The sequence below is a fragment of the Diabrotica undecimpunctata genome, chromosome 5 (assembly GCF_040954645.1).
Source record: "Diabrotica undecimpunctata isolate CICGRU chromosome 5, icDiaUnde3, whole genome shotgun sequence".
Lineage (NCBI taxonomy): Eukaryota > Metazoa > Arthropoda > Insecta > Coleoptera > Chrysomelidae > Diabrotica > Diabrotica undecimpunctata.
In genome coordinates, this window is record NC_092807.1 from 147,517,468 (window position 1) to 147,541,259 (window position 23,792).

Consider the following 23,792-nt stretch of genomic DNA (forward strand, 5'->3'; position numbering starts at 1 on the left):
TCACTAAATATGTGCTAGATATTCCCGAAACCCCAGACGAATATATTAGACTCCAAACTTATATCGCCCGTAACAATCGATATCAGTCGGTAAAAGTCGTTTTCAAAGTAGGCTATTACTAAAATAAAATATTTTAACCAAGTCATGTTTCAAATACATTGTGCAAAATTATTTAAAATTCATTTTCACTCTTGCAGTACATAGTATACATTTTTGTATAGTACCAACATATAATCAACACTATTATTTTTTCGATAGACACTTGTTTTCCTGTAGATGTTGAAAGTTGGAATTAAGAATTAATAGGAAAGAATTGAGCATATGTCACTGTTGTACTTACTTTTGTGTCATGGATAAGAAATTTAGAAGTACAAGGATGCACGACTGGGACCAAAAATTCAAGAAAATTTTGAGAGGAGAAAATTGGTGGAAAAAAACTTGGACACCACCTCGTTATCAGAATTAACAAGGATTCCTAATCAAACCAAGACGAATAGAAATACGTAAATAAAGCGACTATAAGAAAAATCATAAACACTTACCTTGTTGACTATCCCCTTCTAATAGTCTGCACAGATTACTTATTTAACCCCTGAGTAAACTTAGCTCAAAGTCCATGCACTTAATGGTATTATGATACTCTAATCCACATCTGTTAAGGTTACGTTGACGGAAGAATTAAATTGGAGGAGTTAAAACTTGCAGTAAGAGATGTTTTAATGTTACTTAATTCCATACATTAAAATAAAGAACAAATGCTGAATGCACTGGATTTACAAACAACGGATGTTAGATCACGCTACTTGTCTGATATGGAATAAAATCCGCATTTAAATGACAGCAAAAAGACTTAGGGAACAAACTGACAAAGATTAAACAGATTGACTGCGTCCAAAAGAAAATACAGATAAAAATTTCGGGCAATTTTGAGCTCTTCGGTGAATGCATTCCGAAGCTAAATTTCTACTTAAGAGCTCACCCCACAAAAAACTATTTGCCGACTCTAAAAACTATAACTAAGCGACCTCCTGTGGTAAAACAAGACAGCATCAAAATTACAGTTCCAATCATCTCACTCCACAAAGTCGTTGGTTGCATACAAAAAGATCGCGTTTAATCATTTAATTTAATAACTTAACTTACCAAAAAGCTGGCTATTATTAATATACATTCCACTTTCCAAAAAAGCCAACGCTAGGGATTGTGAAGAACATAGATTAATTAGTTTGATGAGCCATGTATTAAAAGTACTTCTTCTGTCATTCACTCAAGCATATATACCAAATTAGAAGAACACCTAAGTAAAGTTCAATTTGGATTCAGAGCAGGACCCCAACAAGGAAAATATTTTTCAGTTTGCAAGTTCTAATAGAGGGAGATGTCAACTGCGATTTGTATGCATGCTTCATTGATTTCGTGAAGGCATTTGACAAAGTATCACATGGTAAACTAATCAATATCCTAAAAACATCAGGAGTCGATGGTAATGATATAAAACTAACCTCAAACTTACATCTCCAGACAACTGTGTGATTCGAAAATTCCTTTCCTAAATCTTCACAGTCAGAAAAGGAGTTCGACAGGGTTTCATACAGTCACCAGCATTATTTACCACGTACTCTGAGATATTTTTAGAAAAGCATTGGCGAATCAAAAGATGGTATTGTAGTAAATGACCAACTTATAAACAATGACAGATAGTGCGCAGGGGCCGCAGGGTCTCCAAAGAATGAAGAGTGAAGAAAATGTTATCTGAGCTGCAGTATAAAGAATACCTATGATCATAACTACGAAATAAATCTCGTATTTAAAAAATGGGAAGCTCTTTTAACGATTATGAAGATTCTCTAATACGCCTTTAGTCTCCCCTTTATGGAATAGAAAGCTGGAATGTCACAGAAGATGCCAAACAACGGTTAGATGAATTTGAAATGCGGTGCTACCTACGTATGTTAACGGTCTCACATATACACCACACAACTATATAACTATTCCCTAGAGGCTAAGAAAGGGCAAAGAAATTATTACCATCGTAAAGAAGAGACAATTGGCTTACTTCGGCCACATTAGACGTAATAATAAATGCTAACTTCTACAGTTGATTCTACAATGCAAGATTGAGAGTTATAGAGGCCCTGGATGCATAGATATATTCTGGCTAGCCAATCGTAGGAAATGAACTGGACTATCGTCAACTATATCTATTTTGAGCTGATGTGAATAGAATAAGATGATCAATGTGGTCACCAACATAATTAGAAGATTTATAAGAAGAACGTTTGCAGTGTAAGTATTAAAGTAAATTAAAAATAGTTTTCTAAAAAATTTATACGAATAAAATATGTACATTACCTCAATTTAAATACACTATGATTATAATTGTAATAACTTAATTTTTTATAATGAGGAATAGAAAACTGTGTTTACTGCTAACAGAACTTCTTTGGAAGTAATCTGCTGTTGAAATTTAACCCTCGTAAACATTCTTATACAAAAGGTTTCTTGAGATTTACAAGTCTGTATGATTAATTAAACGGGCTCCATTTTAAGATTTGTTACAGCCGCTAAAGGAGCCTGACATGTTTTCGTTCCATTTATACAGTTAATCACAGCTTGGCTTCGAATTATCCCCCACTTTCCATTTACTCTATCCTGACTGACTACTGCGATGATAAGTGAGTATGAATGGCCTAAGGTCGAAAGGGGAGCGGAAGAAGCAAAGACTGCAGCAGAGTGCAGTCGTAAGAAGGGCAGCCAGACTTCCCTAACCTGCCTCACACCACTACGAGGTTTTCACAATATTGATCTCTTATGTTCCCTTCCGCGAGGAGCCGAATCAATGGACTTTGTCTTTTAAGTCAGCACTGCATTCATTACCATGCATTTCTTAGGAGGAAAAGGATTTGCATTCGCGGATTGAGAAAGGGTTGCCAGCCCTTAAAACTCGAAATGCAGGGATTTAAAAATTAATTACCCCGGCACGGAAACGAAAGAGTAAAACATTGCGGAAATAATTCAAAAGCTTTAGAAGTATTGGGGAAATATAAAATTATTATTTTTTGTTACTTTAAAATTAAAATAACTTTTAAGTGGTCATTAGATTTATTACAAAGTAAATTGGTTTATTTAAATACTTTTAAGTAATCTTGTAATATAAGCAATTAGCAAATTAACTATTAGATATACAAAAAAAGAAAATTTAATTTTTTCATGTATGCGGTAACTTTGTAGTACTTACAGATTAGTATAGATCTCATTACCCCCAGACAACTAATGTATAAATATCTTCCATATCATTGGAATATTTAATTGCGTTAGCAAAAATATGTAAACATTAGATAATATTTTTAAGATAATATTTCTTCTTATTCTATAAGCACGATTTTCTATCGTTCTTCTTCCAAACGAAGTCTAATTCCTGAAAAATATTTCACTATGTTTCTGTTGTTACATTTGATAAAGTTACGTTACTATTAGTGTCATATTTCTTTGAATTGTTTTTTCCTTGGTTTCGTTGTTTCAAAAGTCAATAAGCTTCTCCAACTTCGGTTATTGTTGATTGGTTCTCAAGGTTATATTTAACTCATCGCTGTTTGGCCGTAAGTAAGGATGTTTATGCCTGCTTTATAGATTATGAAGAGGCGTTTGACAAAATGAGGCACTACCACCTTATGAAAATTTTGAAACAAAAGCAAATAGATAAAAATAATAGTAAACTTGTATTATAAATTATAACCACAGCGTACATAAAAATAAATAACACACATTCGGATAAATCGGAAAATTAAACGAAGGGTACGGCAAGGGTGCATTATCTCTCCATTTAGTTAACACCCTCAGCGCCGGTGTACCCTTTTAGATACACACTGTCCTCAACGCTGTGTATCGAAAAAGATACACATGGTTCGTTGTATTTAATCTGTTGTATCTCCTAAAAGCACACACTTTCTTAAATTTTTATATGTAGAGCATAATATTATGACCTGAGCCAATTTCCTAATATAACTAGTGTAGGAGGCAGCTTCACCAAACCCATCAAACCAATATGAGCTAAGAAAGAACGTGTTTTCTTGACAGTATATCTTCGGTATAATGTGAGGACTCACAAATAATTCAAAGTACTCTATGGGGTCGGCATGAAGTTCCTGCATAAATTTATTTGATACCGGAACACGGTACTTTAACTTCAATAGCCGGATAGTCATCGTGAGTGGGCATGTGCGAAGACATATTTTATTTCTCTTGTTTTACCCATTTAGTTTCTGGGTATATCTGATCATCTTTATTCCGCAGTTGAGCATTTTGGCCATCCAGATTAGGTTATGGTGCAGAATGATGTCGCTTTGTGGAAGTTTACGTCTGATTCCGTTGATCACTGTTATCGGTTTTGATATCGTTTCTTGAACCTAAACAAAGTTCAAAGCCACGGTAATATTTTTGATCAATACATTTTAACCAAAGCCTATTAAATCCAGTAAAAGCACAACTATAATTTGTTCGTAGGATTGTTGTTTTGCTTTCCAGCACTGTTTTTATTCAATTGTTTATCTTTACAGGTGAACACTGTTTTTTATAGAATGGTTAATATTCTAAACAAAGAATTTGGACGGTCAGAATCTGAAAAGAAATTAAAATATGTTAAAAACAAAGTGTGTATCGTTTTTGATACACAATGCCGTTGCACGAAACTTCTTAAAAATCTTACGCTAGGTCAGTGTATCAAAAATGATATACACTTAAAATAAAAAAATAAATTGCAAATATATAAAAAAAAATTGCTTCAATCACATGTATTTTTTTTGTATCTATCTGTTACTATCTTTATCTTGTTGATTATCTATGGCTATGTATTATCTTGTGACTATCTGTTACACCCATTAGAGATTTGATACTTTCATAATTCATCCAATAAATAGCTGAAAATGGCACATCTCTATATAACGTTGGGAATATTTCTTTCCAAAGCCCTCTAAGCCCATCTTGTTTTATCAATGTTTTTACAGCAAGATTCGTCTCGTAATAACTAAGCTTCTGTGATTGCATTTTGGTCCTAAACAATTCCAAAGGGCTTACTAGTGACACTGATATTACCCTAGCAAATGCACCAGATAATAAAGGTATCCACAGTGGCGTTTGCTTACTTGGTATTTGGCCTATTTTTAACAATTTATCCCTATGGCCATCTTTAAGATGATTCTTTAATTGTTCATAAGTCACAAAATATACTATATTGGCAGGTATTGCTAAGACTAGTGTGGGGCTTAAACCACTCCATAGTGAAGAAATGCCTTCTGTCCTGCTAATTTTGATAAACGCATCAATTGTTCCATTAAAATGTCCAGGTCGTTGCAACCATCTACTATTAGGATCATCTGGACTGCAGCTACAAAAATGGTCCATTAAACCATTACAATACAAAAAACATTTTGACTGGCTCTGTGATATCTTTTGTTGGGACTGCAATCGGATTTTTACAACTATAATGGGGTCACGAATAACGAAGTAATCAGGGCTCCTGTACTTGAGGCTGCTGCCTGTTGTAATGGAGATATTCTATAAGCAGCATCATCATAATCGATACTTATGGAAACTTCGGAAGTGGTATCCTTTTTGGACATTTTTCTATGTCAGGCATAGACTTAGTTAACAAGAACACCAATTTTTTTGCAAAAACATTGTATCCCTAAACTTCAAACTACTTTCGATTAGGATTGGATTTTTTTTATGGCCTTGGCATAGCCAATTGACCAGACTATTTTGTAATTTGTAGTCACAGAACAACAATCACAGTTTGAGTTAGTACTAAATGTAAGGTTTAATTTTTATTTTTATTTTATTTTTTTTTATTTTTATTTTTATTTATTATTTATTTTTTTTTATTTCCTTATATTACTTTTTGATATTGTATGTAATATGTATATATATTTTTTATTTTGTTTTGGTCATCTTTTGTAATAATTTTGTTTTACATTTTTTTTTTGTTTTTTTTTATATTTCTTTTTTTACATGTATATAAATATAAATATCTCGAAACTTTAAATGAAAATGATTTCGCAAAGTAACCAACAATTGAACCAAAAATGAAAGAATAATTGAAATTGTCTATAACTTATTTATGAAAATATCACAATTTTTCTTCCAAAGACTTCCAAAAAGTATTGCCATTCTGTCGGAGATAATTGCTTATCTTCAGTTTAATTTTACATGTATGAGTGGTAAACACTTATTTAAATAAGTTTGCTTTAAATAAAAATACTTATTTCAAAGTTATACTTTTTTTATCCAGTTCCTTTAGTCATTTCATTATCAATATATTATTTAGTTTGTATATCTGTAATTTTAAAACAATATTTATTTCGAAACATATCTTTATAATTCTTTGACCTAAACACAACCAAACCCACAACCCAAAGAGAGCACAGAATAATCTTTTTGATTCGATTCGCGAGCTGAAAATCGACCGAACGACAAAAGCCTTCTGAAGTGCGAAACAATAGCAAAACAACGTTTGTGTTTCAGAGACAACGCCAACTCATTTCTTAGCCAAAGCTCAAGTTTTCAATCTGAATACGGCGTATCTTGGCCCAGCGGCATCCTGATGGATGCAGGAAAGAATAGAGGTTCCATTCAACGAATAATTGTTACGTTTTGAACGAGTATGTGGGCTACGCATTCATATGTTCGCTACTTATGAAAGATGTCTAAATACGTAAGTGGTATACCTGCTTACTACAATAGCTGACATATCTTTTTATAATATAAAGGCTTTGTTAACGAAAATACATGTGTTGTCTGTCTCAGCTCATTAGCGCCAGTGGGAAATTAAGTGCAATCATATGCTGTACGGAAAATTGTAGACAAAGGCTATGGCAATACATTTATTAAATACTAATTTTTGTTTATGGTTCTAATATATACCGAAACGTCTTTTTTGTCACTTATGTCACAATAAATTTGAACTAAAGAAAAATTACTTTCATTTTAAAATACACAAATGGCTTAACAAAAATTTATTTCATTATCCTTTAGTGTTACAAACTCAACTAATCTACAATACTAATACGTTTTAACATTACTACACTCCCTAACTCCCTACTTCAGAAAGTCACAACAAGCAAGCGACGCGACGACAGCCAAGTCGTAATATTTTTTGGCGTAAAACATGAAATATATGTTGCGCTGATTAGGGATTTTTTAAAGAATCATAATAAGTGTTAATTGACTCGACACCATATGAATATAAGACAGATAATTGAGACTCAAAATAATTTAATATTAAGTTTTACATCTGCTTCATAGATTATCGCAAGGCGTTCGACAAAGTGGGCTGATATGACTGATAATGACTAGTATTAAAAAAGTGGGAGTATCACATGAGCTGATTTCACTTATGAGTGATACAAGCGTACCACGGGATCAGTAAAAATGCTTGACACACTTTCAATAAGTGTCACCCAGAATAAAGTACCAGGCAAGGATGTATACTACATCCACTATTTAATCAATATGGAGAAGACATAAAAAAAGCATCTGAATAATGGGAAGAGGGCAAGAATGGGAAAGGGCTGTGATTTGCAGACACTACAGCCCTCCAGACCTGATTAATCTCAAACGGTTGGTTAAAGTTGGTCTGGAGTTAGATATATCAAAGACAAAAATCATGGTACTGGATTATTATGAACTCTAACTTATATCTAAGACTATTGATCACAAACACAGGGATACCCCAGGAAAAAACAAAACGTCGATATAGTCTAGCCAAGATCGTTGTGGGGAAGATCAGCAACATACTAAAAGACCCCAATGTTTGAAAGACTCTAAAGATGAGATTGGTCAACTCCTTAATATATCTAGAACTGACATATAGATGCGAATCTTGAACAGTAAGACAATTAGAAAAAAGAAAGATAGATGCCACTGAATGCCACTTGCCACCAAAGACTACGAGAAAGATCTCCAACAAGATCGATTGACCAGCTCACAGAAAGTGGCGGAAGACCTATGAACGATGTAATAGAAATGACTAGAGATAGAAGGTTATGGAGTCGGACGATACACGATATCCTCACGACCCGTTTACTCTCTCCACCTTTTGACTAATTTATGTTTTCTTTCTTTATTAACATCCAAGAAGGTTTATGATCTGTGTTACAGTAATAATATTAAACAAAATGTGAGACTCAATGGCAAAAACATCTAAAAAGTAGTGAATAAGCTTCTAGTCTTGAACTATTTGGCTTTCATATTGGAAAATATTCTGTTTTTTATATATATATATATATATATATATATATATATATATATATATATATATATATATTTATATATATATATATATATATATATATTTATATATATATATATATATATATATATATATATATTATTTCTTATATACATATATTTTTGTAATTTTCTTTATGTCCAATTAACTAACTATATATATAAAACGTATTTCATGAAGGATAAAGTAGAAAGTATCCTTTTTTTTATTCACCAAATTTTGAATTTTAAATGCATATATATATATATATATATATATATATATATATATATATATATATATATATATATATATATATGTATAAGTATATTTGAAGAATAAGCTGGAGTAAATTCTCAGAATACTAATCTTCGCACCTCGAAATACATAGGCGTGCACATCTTCTAACTAAAACGTAATCTTAAAAGAAAAGTTTGCCTTAAATTTATTTGGATATTTAGAACAAAGTAATCCAATCCAATACTGGTTTAAAATAAAAAGATATACATAAAAAGAATAAAAATTCTATTATTTGTGAAACATACAGTTAATATAAAATAATAAAATACAATAAATTATACTGAAACATAAAATACATACAGAAAAACTGTAAATTTTTATATATTCCTATTAATAAATAATAATATTCTTAATACTAATAATATTGGAAATAAGAATGAAAATTATATTAGCAATAAAAAATAAATAAAAAATAAACAATGAAGTTGTCGGCAATTAGTTCAAATGTAAAATAAACTTCTGAGCTACAGTTTAAAGTTAAGCTTCCTCATATTCTGTTTCAGACGAAGTGTTATCCGATCCGGGATGAATTATTATAGGTTCTATACTGCTATCTATTATATGATCAAGCTTCCACATATTTTTCTCAATATCCATAACGTGATTAATACATTTTTGCCAATGTTCAGTCGTTACTTCGGATATTGATTTATGAAAAAGAATAGTAACATCTGACAATTTAAAAGTTGTATTATTTCGAGCAACATTACTTTTAACTTCGGCCCATACTAATTCAATCGGATTTAGCTCGCAATGATACGGTGGTAGGCGAAGTATTTCAATTCCTCGTTTTTTGGCTATTTCCTCAATGACATATTTTTTATAATTTTGTTTATTAATTTTAGCAAGCTCTAATAATTCTGCTTTTGTCATTGTATCGTCAAAGATTAAATTCTTAGAAGTTAACCACATTGCAATTTCATCTTTCCTCCATTGAGTAGTTGGTAAACGTTCAACTAATCTAGAGTGGTAACTTGCATTGTCCATCACAATAACTGAATTTTTAGGTATGAATTCAATCATCTGTTCGAAATATTCTTCAAACACGTCTCCGTTCATCTCTTCGTGATAATCACAGGTCTTTTTTGATTCAAACAAAAGTAAACCCTCCTTAAGAAATCCATTCATACTACCTATATGGGTAACAATTAATCGTCGACCTTTACCTGTTGGTTCCTTGAAACCAGGTGAATATCCTTCCAGAAATGCTTGTCGACATGTTTTTATAGTTTTGTCTTTCCAAACTCTCCCTACAGTATGACCTTCATTAACCCACGTTTCATCTAAATAATAAATGTTCTTATTTTCTGTCCTCATTTTTTTTATTTTTCTGAGGTAGTCTCGTCTCCAACACACGATTTCTTCGGAATCGATAAGCAATGACTGTCTGCCCACTTTTTCATACTTAAAGTTTAACTCATGCAAAACTTTCCAAAGTTGGTCTCTACTTATTGTGGGTAAATCGGGATCGTCGGTAATGGCTTGTAAAACTTTATCTAAAGTTGGTATTTGTTTGTTAAAAAAAAATGAGTGGACCATTCTACGAATTGCATTTTTGAAGAATTCATCCACATTCACTTTCGACAATTTTGGTCTTCCTGGTCTCGGTTTGGGTGGCGTTATACCAGCTGATTTTTCCTCTTTTAAAATGTTATATACAGTTGATTTTGAATATCCCATTACTTTAGACGAAATTTCAACTATACTATCAACAGTATTGGAAGGATTGTGTTGCTTAAAATAATTGTAGACGTTAAGGATAACATTCTTTTCGTTAAGTGATAAATGATTCAACTTTAATTTTTTAACTGGTGTATAATCACACGTTAATTCCATATTCTATAAACTCACTATTCACTCTTGCAAAAAACAACTGTGTCAGATCTCTTCACTCGCTTATAATCGACTAAACAAAAATTTTCTGATATTAATGAATGACTATTTAAAGACCATTAACCATTTTATTAATCATTGGTTTTCCAAACAAAATCGAAATTTATACTATTTAAGATAGCGTTCACATTTATCAGAAACCATCTTTCGCTAATCGACTTTTTCTATCTAATCTATCAAAAGACCATTAACTAAATACCTGTGTATTTTAATAGTTTCTTTATTTCTTGTTATTTAATGGGTCATTATCATAACGACAAAAATAACCATAAATAACGTTACTAAAATAAACAGATTTATATAAATATAATATGCTTTGAAAATGGTTTAAATATCTAACAAACCGAAACAAATAATGTAATACCCTTAAAGTACGTCTGTGACCAGCTGAAAAAACCCTAGCCTACACAGTTCTAACAATAGCAGGTATTTAAATTTTACGATAGTCCATGTGACATGGAAAAATTTCTATCTAAATAGTCAAACCCAACGTAAAATAAGCTAAAATATTGACGTTGTACGAAAAGCACACGTACTAAAATATGCTTAACAATTTAGTTTTTTTTTCTGAGAATTTACTCCAGCTTATTCTTCAAATATACTATATATATATATATATATATATATATATATATATATATATATATATATATATAAATATATATATATATATATGAAAAATTGCATATGCTAGATTTTGACTTATTCAGATTATACGACCGACATTTAAAAAAACGAATCCAAAATACGGAAGTAAATATCTGGTCAAGAGAGATTTCTGAATGTACGTGAAGTTATGCAAATTACAATATAAATCGCTCATGTTCTAAAGTGGATGTCGGTACGGACTACGGAAGGAAGGAAACCCTATCCGATGTGTTTCTAGGAGACATGGTGGTTAGGAATTTGGATGTATCTCACGGCGATCATTCTCCCTTGAAGGTACACATCCTTAAGGGTTTGTTTTATCTTTACGTAGATACAATGCACGTAAGATTTAACAATAACGCCCTATTTCTTCTCACTAATCTATAATAATATAAAAAAATAATTTCAAATATTCTTATTGGCATGCGACATTAGAAAAGAAAGTTTCGATATTTTTTATTTATCTATATATATATATATATATATATATATATATATATATATATATATATATATATATATATATATGTATATAGTGTTCCACTAGAATTACACTGTGGTATCCAAGGGGCGTCAAAAGACCAAGAACGCGTCCAAATTTAAGATGGGACTATGACATAAGGAGAAAAGCTTCCTTAGGAACCTATTAAAAAGAATGTAAATTATATCTCACCGCACATCCACATCAGAGAATAACTAACTTTCAATTAGATGAGATTTTTAACAAAGCCTATCTAAAAGTTGTTACAATGAAGAAACCGATTGCTGGCTTTAGATCTGCTGGTATTTATCCTTTTGATCCAGATAAATTTAAAGATGAACATCATGATGAGGATCATGATGAAAATCTACAGTTTCTACCAGTCGTAGAAAATGAATTAGAAAAACATAACGCACCCAATACCGAGCAACTGGAAGATCATGTTATTAATGAAAATGGCAACATTAATTCAGGGGCAATCCCACAAGTAAATTCTGAAAAAGATCCAATTTCTGGAGTATCAAAAGCCAATGTTTCTTCTTCGGATTTATTACCACTACCAAAAGTCCAAACAATCTTAAAAATAACTAGGACGTGTACCAGGAAACGATCAAAAATCCTGACATACACACCGATGAAGAATATTCTCGAAGAAGCTGACTTAAAGGGAAAAGAGAGAAATGAGAAGAAGTTATCTGCTACAATAGCTTAGACGATGTGGATCCAGAAACCATCTGTCTGATTTGTGGATAATTTGGGAAAACACAGAATTGTAGTATCAATGTGCATCTTGTTTGGGTTGGGCCCATGCCCCTTGCACTGCGAGAGAAGGACGAAGTTCGAAGGACCATATATGTGAAGTTTGTGTTGAATACTCAGTTAAAACTATAAAGATAAGAGGAAGAATGAGTGTTGAAAGAAGAAAAGTGGCATGGTTAAACAATTTAAGGGACTGGTTTAAATGCGGTTCAATAGAACTCTTCAGAGCAGCGGTAGATAGAGGGAAGATACATGATGTGAATATGTGTATGTGTCTATTTTGTGTTTGTGCTTGTGTGTATATCCAAGTGTGTTTGTTATCATATCTACGGTTAATGACATTTATTTGCTGCAGCCCCTATGTCATGTTTTCTGTTGATCTTCGAGTGCTTATTTGGTTAGACTCATTAGCTATTGACACACGTCGTAGATCAGAACTTCTCGACCAATATCAGTCTCAAACCGTCAGGGAAGTTCTATTCTTCCTATTGACTTTGTTAATTTCTATGATAGTTTAGTCTCTCTGATTTGAGGATATTTTTTTTATAAGATAACCTTTTTTTTTGATTTGGCAATACTCTGTTCATCTCTTTTTTCTTTTGATTGTTAGTGAAGATAGTAAATGTAAATAGATCACGTTGCATCTGTCTTTTTCACTCGTGTTAACATTTTCCAATTTCCAATATTTACCATTATTTTACTGCTTAATATTTTTACAGGCCGCTATTCTATAGTTCTGTCGTAAATTGCTTAGATTTGACGTTTTATACTTTCATAAAATTATATTTTTTTTTAGAAAACAAAAAAATCTCCACAAATCGTTAGAATAAACCTAGTATTTCTTGCATTTAAACAAATACTTAAAATGTTTCATTGAATTTAACAGCTTTCGTGGTTTTTCCACCTCTTGGAAAAATCTCGACGGTCCATTAAATTTATACTAAGTACCTGCGGGTCGTAATAAAAATGAAGTAAATTTCTTAAGAATTGAAAAATATAAGAGCTGACGCTGAAATAAAACTGAATCCTTTTCCTGCATCTTGTTAGAGCTTTGCCTTTGCTGAAAAACCTTGTAACCGTTCATCCCGCATTCACTGAATTATTCGAGGAGATATGATTAAAAGCTCCACAAGACACTAAATACATCGCCGTATTTACATCTGACCAGTTCGGTAGTCGACATGCTTACGGGGGAGGATTAAAAAGTAGATAATTTTAAGAAATACGACACGACGAGCTTATATTCTAGAAGAATGATAAACATATATTTTTGAGTTAATTCTAAATTAATTTCTAATTTATTATTTCTAATACCACACCTTAACATAGCTTTTTAAATTATATTAGTACTTACCGTATAAAAGGCCAAATTTTAATTACACTTCGTTTCACTAAGCTGTTTTTTTTATTTAGAATTGCCGCATCAACCATTAAAGGTTATTAGCGGGTTTTACAGATTTTACAGTAACAAAATATACTAATTACAAATAATAATTTATAAATTACAAAATAATACAATATATAACTATTAAATTTTATGTAATAAACATATTTCCTTAAGGAATTTGAGTTTTAAGGAAGTTTATTTGCTCCTTGTGGTATGTTGTTGATGGCTCTTTCGTAGGAATGAAGAGGGCATTCAATCAATATTCTTATCAATTCTTAATCGGTTTATAATCACCTGTTGCCTTCTATTATCTGGAAATTGCAGTTTAGTGCCAATCCTAGTTTTACCATTTTTAAGCTTAGCCGTAGTAGAATTCCAGATTTGTTGCCAATTTTTTACACGGTGCTGTTTACTATTGAGCTGGATATCACTGAATGGAATTGTCATTATTTCAGTTTGCTCGCCAGTAACAGCTTTCTTTGCCAATTTATCCACTTTTTTTATTTGCTGCAATAACAGTAAAACGCCAATATAACCAGAAGTAGTAACAGCTTATAGAAAACCTCTGAAAAAAACCAACAATATCACTTACCTTGGTTGTAATCTAAATAAGAACTGGGACATGAGCAAAGAGATAAGATTACGTATAGAGAAGTCCAGAGCAACATTTTTTTAAGATAAAGAATATTATATGTGGACACAATATTACTTATAGAGTCCAAATTAGATAAGCAAGATTTCTTCATTCTTTGATATGGTGTAGAAGGATGGACTTTAACGGATACGCTTCTCAGAAAACTGAAAGCCTTTAAAATCTTGGTAAATCGGAGAATCCTCCGAATAAGTTGGGTAAAAAGATTTCGTAACCAGGTTATTTTGCAGCAGATGGGAAAAGTTACGGAAGTGATCACAACAGTTAAAAGTCGTAAGCTGTAATATTTTAGACGAGAATACGTTTAGACTTTTGGAATAGAATACAAGGCAAGATAGACGGAAGAAGAAGGCCAGGTCGAAGAAAAACGCCATTGCTTAGAAACCTGAGGGGATGGAATAGATCATCTGCATTTCTTTCCCGAGCTGCCGTCAACAAAATTAGTATAAACTTTAAAAAATAATACCAAATAAGAAGTATATATTATCAGTAGTTATCTTTAATGCACGTATTTTAACGCTGCCAAAAGAATTATTAAACAAAATAAGTAAAAGATAAAGACCAATAGAACTCTGAATGCTAGGAATACCTTACGAGATTCAAACCCCAATAAATAATAAGTAAAAGAACAAAAGGAACAAATACCATTTGAAAAATTGACTTTAAATGAAAGTGAGCTGGTAGCGTTGCAAGTTTGTTGAATGACCTTTGAAGAAAATAAATCATAGATGCACACCAAGATAAGATACTTTCCAGAGCAGAGGCTCTCTACTGGGATAAAAGCTCCAACCCAAAGAGGTCATCGGTTTGTTCTTCTTCATGCTGGAGGCGAAACTGGTTTTGTGGCATGGGCCAAATTAACTTTCTTGGCCAAGAAGGGAACCACTGATTACTACGACGAAATGGACAGGGATCTATATAAAGAATGCTTTGAGAAGACAAACTTGCCGAAAGACAAAGAAACGTTGTCGTTTTGGATAACGCGTCATACCACTCCCGCAAATTTGATTTGACAAAAAAATTGTGAAGCAAAAGGCAAATAAAGGATTGGCTAATCGAAAAGAACATTTTTTCCGAAGAAGATTACCTTAAAAGTGAGTTATTGGATACTGCGGCCGCATTTAGAGACGAGTACGACAAGTACAAAAATGAAACAATTGGCTGAAAATATGGCTTCTATTAGATTTTGAGACTGCCGTCTTACCATTGCGAGCTGAAACTGATTGAGATGGTGTGGAGTCAAGTGAAAATGTATGTGGCTTCAAACAAAGTCGATTTAAAGAAAAAACGGTAGAACGGTTGATAAAAGAAGCTTACGAACGAGTACCTAAAGAGCAGTGGTCTAATTATCCAAACCAAGTCAAGAAAGTAGAAGAAAAAATAACAGAAACAGAAAAAAATTATAGCAGATATGGTTAATGACACTATTCTACAAGACTTCATTTCTGTAAAGATTTTTTTGGTCGACAATGTACGATTTCCTGCCAGTCTGATACAATGCGGGGAACTCTATACTGAGTAACACTCTACCCAGAGCAAGAAAGTTTTCACTTTTGACGTAGCGCATCCCAATGGATTCAACTAATACATTTCTATATTGTTTTTATATTTATAACAATGATAATTTATAAAAGTTTTTATAAGTTCATTAAATTTTTTAATCCATTTGCATATGGTTGTCCCCTTTCTAAAATCTATTTATGTGTTTCACTATTTAATATGTCTTAATTATTATCATTTTAGAAAAAAAAAAACACAATAATATCAAAATATTAGCAAATTATATTTATCGGTTGATCCCCGTACAGCGAAGGTCGGCAATTTAAATTTTTTCTGCGCCGAAGCGGTATATGAAGAAATCACATTTTCCACTCCAGATACCGCACCTCCCGCTGCCCCTCAAGACCACTCACAACCCTTCCAGTCTTAACTATGTGATGCAAAGATGTATTGCACTTTAGAGATTCTTTTCAGCAGTCGAGTTCTAAGGGAAATGCAGCATTCTTAGGCGAAATTTATTCATAATATGCGGTGAATTTTAAACAGAAAATCTTATAAATGCAGAACTTCTGAAATATGAAGATCCTGGGCTTGTTCGTGAAATATCATTACGTTTTATATGCTCATAGTTTTTAATGAATATTGAAAGTGGGATTTTGGCTTGGGGTTGCAATTCAAAAGGATTTTCAGATGTTTTAAAGTATATTCAATGTTTAAAAATAAGTCCAAAATTAAATATGTTTTAGGCATAATAATAGCGATATAATTTTTAACTCTTTTTTAATTTATATACCTATTTCCATATATTTTGTAGATCTCTCCCATTTTATATTTATTATTATCATAGACTTATTTTTCAGTTGTAACCTCAGGGAGGCCATCCTTCCGGTTATGGAGTTAAATTTTGTTATATTATTTGACAATTTTTTATTTATGTTAAATTCCATTCCATTATCTCCTTGTTTTTTTTTTCCCCGCTGTACAGCAATGTATATTATTTCTTGGATATTTCTGCTGCTTTTTCCCACCTTACTTATTGTATGGTAGCGATGTCTATTTTGTACTTGTTTGGTTCTCTTGTGACATCTTTCATCTTTAAAATCTTCAGTAATGTTTTAATGATCCATGGTGCTATCTTAAATGTATTATCGCATAAATTCCTCATAAAATTAAGAATGGTTTCTTTGAGTTCTTTTTGGTCTTGTATGTAGATCGGTATACTTTGTTGGCTTTGTCCTCTTTATCTTTCTTTAGCGTCTCTAGTCTTATTTTTCTTCTTCTTCTTCCTTTTTATGAGTAATTCTGCTTGTTCATTGGCGGATTAATACCTCTATGAAAGGTTGTCACTCCATCTTTTGCGCGGTCTTCTGATACTTCTTCTGCCGATTGGTGACTTATCTCTTGCTATTTTGACGACACGGTTTTCCTCCATTCTGCTTATATGATTATTCCATTCTTTTTTTTTTTGGTCTTCCCCTGGCTTTATAAATTCTTGACTTTATCTCAGTGTTAATGTGTCTGTTCCGCCATATAATGTTATTAAGGCATCCTGTCGTCTATTTGCTTTTTGTACTTGATCTCTCACTTCATTGTCCAGGTGTCCATAGCTAAATGGTATAATTCCAAGGTATTTTATTTCCATTACTTGTTCAATACTGATGTCATCAATTTCTATTTTACATCTGGTTGGTTCTTGGCTGATTACTATTGTTTTAGTTTTTTAAAATGAGATTGTCATATTAAATTTTTTTGCTCTTATTTTAATTCTGTGTACCAGTCTTTGCAGACTATTTTCATCTTGGGCTATCAATATTGCGTCGTCTGCGTAACAGAGTTTTTTTATTTCTTTGTTCCCCATTCTGTATCCTCTTCCTTTGTTAACGCTTTTGATGATTTCATCCATGATTAAATTGAAGAGCACAGAGCGCAATGAGTCCCCCTCTCCTGTTTTATACCGCTGCCTATTTCTATAGGTTCTGTAAGTTGTCCATCTATTTTAACTTCCATTTTGTTGTTTTGGTAAACGTTTTCAATTCGAAAACAATTCTGAAGAACAGAAAAGCAGCAGGTAAAGAAGGAATACCAAACGAATTACTGAAATATTGTGGAGCAGCAATGACAGAACAATTAACAATATTAATTAATAAAATTATAAAACACAATACAATAATGGAAGAATGGAGAATGGGCAAACTAATTCTACTATTCAAAAAAGGAGATAAAAACAGCAAAAAAACTGCAGAGGTTTACCTGTTAAACTTGTTAAATACTACCCTAAAACTTACAACTAAAATTTTACAAAAACTAATAAATCAGGGGATAATTTTAGCAGATGAACAACAAGGTTTTTGAAGTAAGAGATCCTGTACAGATGCAATATTCGTCATACAGCAAACTACTGAGAAATCATTGGTGTATAATAGATCAGCACTTCTGTGTCTGACTGACTTGAAATCTTATTTTTGTCTTACTTAATTCTTTCTTAAATTATTGTTTTTCTTTTTCAATATATTTTCTTTTTTAATTTTAACAATTTCCTTACGTAACTCTCATATCCCTTCTCTATATACTCTTTGTTTCTCTTTGATCTCTTTTACTTGTTCTTAATTTTTGTGTTTCATTTATAAACTTTTCACTCGTATTCAATAAATGGTTGAGTTGTGTAACATGTCATCTTAATGGAGAAAAAGTGGAACGCAACACGCATAGTTCAGAGACAAAAAATTAGTTCGTTACACCTGATATCAGCACATGATGATGATCAATAGAGAGTAAGAAGGATCCCTTTACATTCTCCAACCAATATGAATGCCTACCTGCTGCAAAGTGTACAGCACCAACTGATTCAGGAAAGAACTTCTTCGGAAAGAATCCGAAGACACAATTTTCAACTTCTTAATTCTTCTAGGACAAGAAACGTAATCATCATCATTGGTGCTACAGCCCTATAAAAGAGCCTTGACCTTCCCAAGTCTATTACGCCGGTCAGTTTTATCCATTGCCAACTGTTGCCAGTTTGCTGCGCCTATTTGTCTACTATCCTCATCTACACCATCCCTCCATCTGAGTTTTGGCCTACCCCTACTTCTACTTCCCACAGGTTGTGACATAAGGATTCTTCTAGGAGGGTTGTTCTGCTGTGATCTTGCCAGATGTCCTGCCCATCTTAGTCTTCCTATTTTTAGAAAGGATACTACGTCTTTACCACCAAATATATGTTTATATCTGTGATATATCTCGTAGTTGTAACTCCTTCTCCAAACACCATTTTCACAGATGCCACCGAATATTCTTCTCAGGATCCTTCGTTCAAATGTTATCAGGAGATTTTCATCTGCCTTGGAAATGGTCCATGTCTCTGACCCATATGTCAACACTGGTTGTATAAGGGTTTTGTATATGGTTATTTTTGTTTTTTGCTTCTCATATGTCTACTCAGTCTAAAATATCATTTGTTTGCTAGGATTAGATTTCTTCCATCATAACGTCTCCTTGGTGATCAGGGAGCCTAAGTATGTGAATTTGTCCACCACTTCAAAGGTAGAGTTATCAACCGTGAATTCGTGGCCGATGTTTCTGGCTCTTTTGTTGGGTGTTGATGCCATTATCTTAGTTTTCTCCTCATTTACTTGCAGGCTCACATTTTTTGAGGCGTTTGACAAGGTGGTATACATTTCTTCTAGCTTGCGTGTTGTGCGGGCAATTAGGTCAACATCATCTGCATATGCCAAAGTTTGAGATGATTTATTAAAAATTTTTCCTATGTTGTCTATATGGGCATCCCTGACCGCCTTTTCCAGATCTATGTTGAAAAGGAGACACGCCAGCACATCTCCCTGTCGCAGCCCAACATGCGTTTGAAATGTCTGTGATTGTTCGCTCTGTATTTCGACTTTGCAAACAACTTTCGCATTGTAGCCTTAACCAATCTTATCAGTTTATCGGGGATGTGGACAAGAAACGTAATATTATATAAATAGTAATACACGATCAATCCACCAATTATCACGTCTGTTCAGATTACAAATCTCCTTTTTTGTTATTTTTTTAACAAAAATGATGTGTTTAATACAGAAAAATAAGGATGATGTGAAAGATTATAGTCTTTCAATATTTGATAGTTCTCTGATGAATAACTTAAATAATTGAAAACAAAATCCTGCTTTGTTATAAACAGGAAACAAAAAGATTACGTTACCATAACATTAGCTTGCTTCGTCTGTTGTCTGTTTGATAAAGAGTCCCCGCATTTCCATTGACTAACGCTAATCTAACATCCAAACGGTCTAGATTGAAGCAAACATTACAATCTAGAGCTCACTTAGCAGAAATTATCTAATTTTGTTCGAGTTAAAAATAATGACTTCGCGTCACACATTCACACTTGCCGCTAACGATGTTTATCCGCCAAGGGAATTAAAGAAAACGGAAGAAGTATTTAAGTTTATGTGAAACAAAACTAAATATGACATTCTCATAAGGTCGCTTTATTTAACTAACACAGTTACTAATTAGTTAATTATTCCGTCGTAGGCCAGGAAAAATATATAATTTTTTAAATTTCAATCAACGTCAACGTCTGGACAGTCTTTTGCGATTTCCTGCTTCTAATACTGCAAATATTTTTGACTTCGCTATAAGCTACAAGCTTTAGCACAAAAAAGAATTATGTCGCAGATCCAGTAAAATTAGACAATCAGCCTTGTTATATGCAACGCTTTTTCAAGATTTAAACCTACTTTAGTTAACACAGAGTTTAGTGTACTTAACACTTAAGCTTCTCTGAGACTGTCTGAAATCAGGGTCATCGTGATTCTCATAATGCCCACAAGCGTTGTAGATGTTTAGTGAAATGTTATTACCTTGCTGTACTTTGCTTTCCTTTTTAAATGGTGATGTATTGAAGTTTCACACTTGCTGTTACACTTTTATATTTATTTTAATTAATCTTGCATCTGTGATCTACTCTACAATAGGCGTATCTACCAAATATTTTGTTTTGGTCCTTACAAAAACTATGCCTCAGGGCCAGCAACCTCAGCTTGGGACTTTTAAGTTGTTATGAAGTTAATTTGTATAAAACTGTATGATCCCACAAAATAATCAGCAACAATGTAATATAAAACCAATTTAATGACATTTAAAGGGTTTGAAATGGGGGGTACCCATATATTAAGGGGTTTCACACATGTTTACCTAGTAAGAGCACTGATGATGGAATAGGCATTCAGAAAACATTCTGTAATGTAACCCGAAAGGGTTCTTTTAAATAAATATAGTTTTGCATAATTCCAGAGCAAGAACTAACACATCCACGGAGGAAGCTAAGCTATCTGAGAAAAGAAATTCCAAACGTTTAAAACGTTTTAAGCAACAAGGAAAAAAATATAATAAAATATGTGTACCTATAAGATGAAACGCAAACATATATACGTATTTAGGTTAACTTGGGAAAGAATCATTACAGGAGCAATGCGGCCAATGTTGTTTTTGGCATGCCTTTGCTCAGGTAGCTTAGCTTCCTCTGTGGATGTGTTTGTTGCTCTGGAATCCTTAGGGTGCTCTAACATTATTCTCACAAATTGTTCGCATTGTTTCTGTAGTGATCCTTTCTCAAGTTAACATGCTCCTTTTCTAACTTGGCTGCACAGTACTGAAGACGACCAATAGTCAGAAATACGTATATACGGTTGCCTTCCATTTTATTACATATTTTTCCTTTGTTGAGAGGTATGCCTATATGATACCTACTAAATTTATTATATATACATATATATATATATATATATATATATATATATATATATATATATAATAAATTAAAATATAAACTGGGAGGCTAAGTGTGATGAACTGGACAGATTTATGGGTGGAACAAAAGTGGCGCAAGCTTGGAAAACATTAAAACAGTTTAGGAAAAATGAGAAAAATGAAGACAACATTTCTCTCATAAAGTTAAATTAATGGGAAGAATATTATACGAAACTGCTGAAGGAGGATAGAGTAGAGTACAGATGGGAAAAGATAAGGGAATTAATAGACAACAGAGACGAAAGACAGGAAATCCCTATAATAACATTATCTGAATTGACGGAAACCTTAAAAGAGGTTAAAAACGGAAAAGCCGCAGGGCCTGGAGACATTCCCATAGAGCTGGTTAAATATGGGCCGACTGCACTTTTAGAATTAATAGTAGACCTTTTCAATAAATGTATGTGTGGAGACCAGGAAATTCCTAAAGATTGGAATAAATCTTATATAAGCTCCATATATAAGAGAGGGAATAAAAGAGACTGTTCCAATTATAGAGGTATTAGTGTGACGAGCTCTGTGGGCCGGTTATACGGCAGAATATTAAAGAAGAGGGTTGAAAGACAGATACAAGATATTGAAGAACAAAGCGGCTTTCGTACCGGGAGATCCTGCCTTGATAATATATTTATCCTACGACAAATAATTGAAAAGCGTGTCGAAAGAAGTAGAGAGACCCATTTGGTATTTATAGACCTTGAGAAAGCATATGATAGTGTCCCGTTAAAGAAAATGTTTGAGGTCCTCAAAAGGTCCGGATTGGATTCGACGTATATCCGAGCGATATATAAATTGTACGGAAATGCAGTTAGTTGTGTAAAAATTGGAACCAGAACCTCAAATGAATTTATAGTCACTAAAGAGCTAAAGCAAGGATGCTGTTTGTCACCGACACTCTTTAAAATATACGTCCAAGAAGCATTGAGGAATTGGAGAAATAAATGTAGATTTATGGGCATCGAAGTGGGACAAGAAACTCTGTATACATTGTTGTTTGCAGATGATCAGGTGGTGGTTGCAACCGATGAGGAAGATATAAATTATATGAATCGAAAATTATTTGAGGAATATGCCAAATGGGGGCTTACTGTAACCATAAGCAAAACAGAATATTTAAAAATTGGAGGAAATACCACAGATCTGAGGCTTGAAAACGCAGTCATAAAAGGCTGCAACCAGTATAAATATCTAGGAAGCATCATATCAGCAGATGGCAGTGTTAAGATAGATGTACAAAACCGAATAACCCAAGGGAAAAAATGCATTCAAATACTGAATTCATTACTGTGGTCTAATAAAATAAAGATGCATACCAAACTTCGCGTATACAGAGCAATTGTAGAACCAATTACCACATATGGTGCCGAATGTTAGACGATGACAAAGAATAAACGAGATAAAGTAGACGTTGTGGAAATAGATTATCTTAGAAGGTCATGTCGAGTATCGAGAATGGAAAGAATCAGGAATGAGGAAATACGAAACCGTACAGGAGTTAGAGATACTCTTTCAGATAGAATACAAGGAAGGCAATTACAATGGTATGGTCACGTGATGAGAATGGAGGAGGAGCGGTGGCCAAAGAAAGCCTTAAGGTATGTTCCGCCAGAAAGAAGGAAAAGGGGAAGACCACCAAATTCCTGGAGAAGAGAAATTACAAAAACAATGCAATCTAGAGGCTTAGAAGAGGGAGATTGGAGAGATAGGAAAAGATGGAGGCTGAAATGCGGGAAGCGGCAATCGCCGTAGGACCCCCGTTATATGATGATGATATATATATATATATATATATATATATATATATATATATATATATATATATATATATATTATAATTTTTGACAATATTTCGTTGTAATTTTTTCACACATGTTCATATACATAGTTGATTATGGCGACCTCGAGTTACCTATAATTACATGTGTTAAAAATAATTCCAATCATCTCTCTTATTTACGTTACACATATTATGAGAAAACGCGTTCTCACATGACTCATTCGTCTAATTTTCCCGAACTTAACTTCGCCTTAATTGAAATACCCAGCATCGCCGCTAATAAGTATATCCTGTCCTGTATATTTTAGACACACTTTAAAA

General features: G+C 32.9%; 2 protein-coding genes across 5 annotated transcripts in view; one reads left to right on the forward strand and one right to left on the reverse strand.

Annotated features, from left to right (window-relative positions):
* The window catches only part of pros (homeobox protein prospero), a 237,481-nt gene that overhangs the window by 122,137 nt on the left and 91,552 nt on the right, over positions 1-23,792 (forward strand). The window lies entirely within an intron of this gene.
* LOC140442507 (solute carrier family 25 protein Shawn-like) lies at positions 4,834-5,708 on the reverse strand. The gene is given in 2 exon segments (XM_072533574.1): positions 4,834-5,480; positions 5,483-5,708. Coding segments are annotated over 2 exon segments (783 nt in total). The 5' UTR covers positions 5,619-5,708.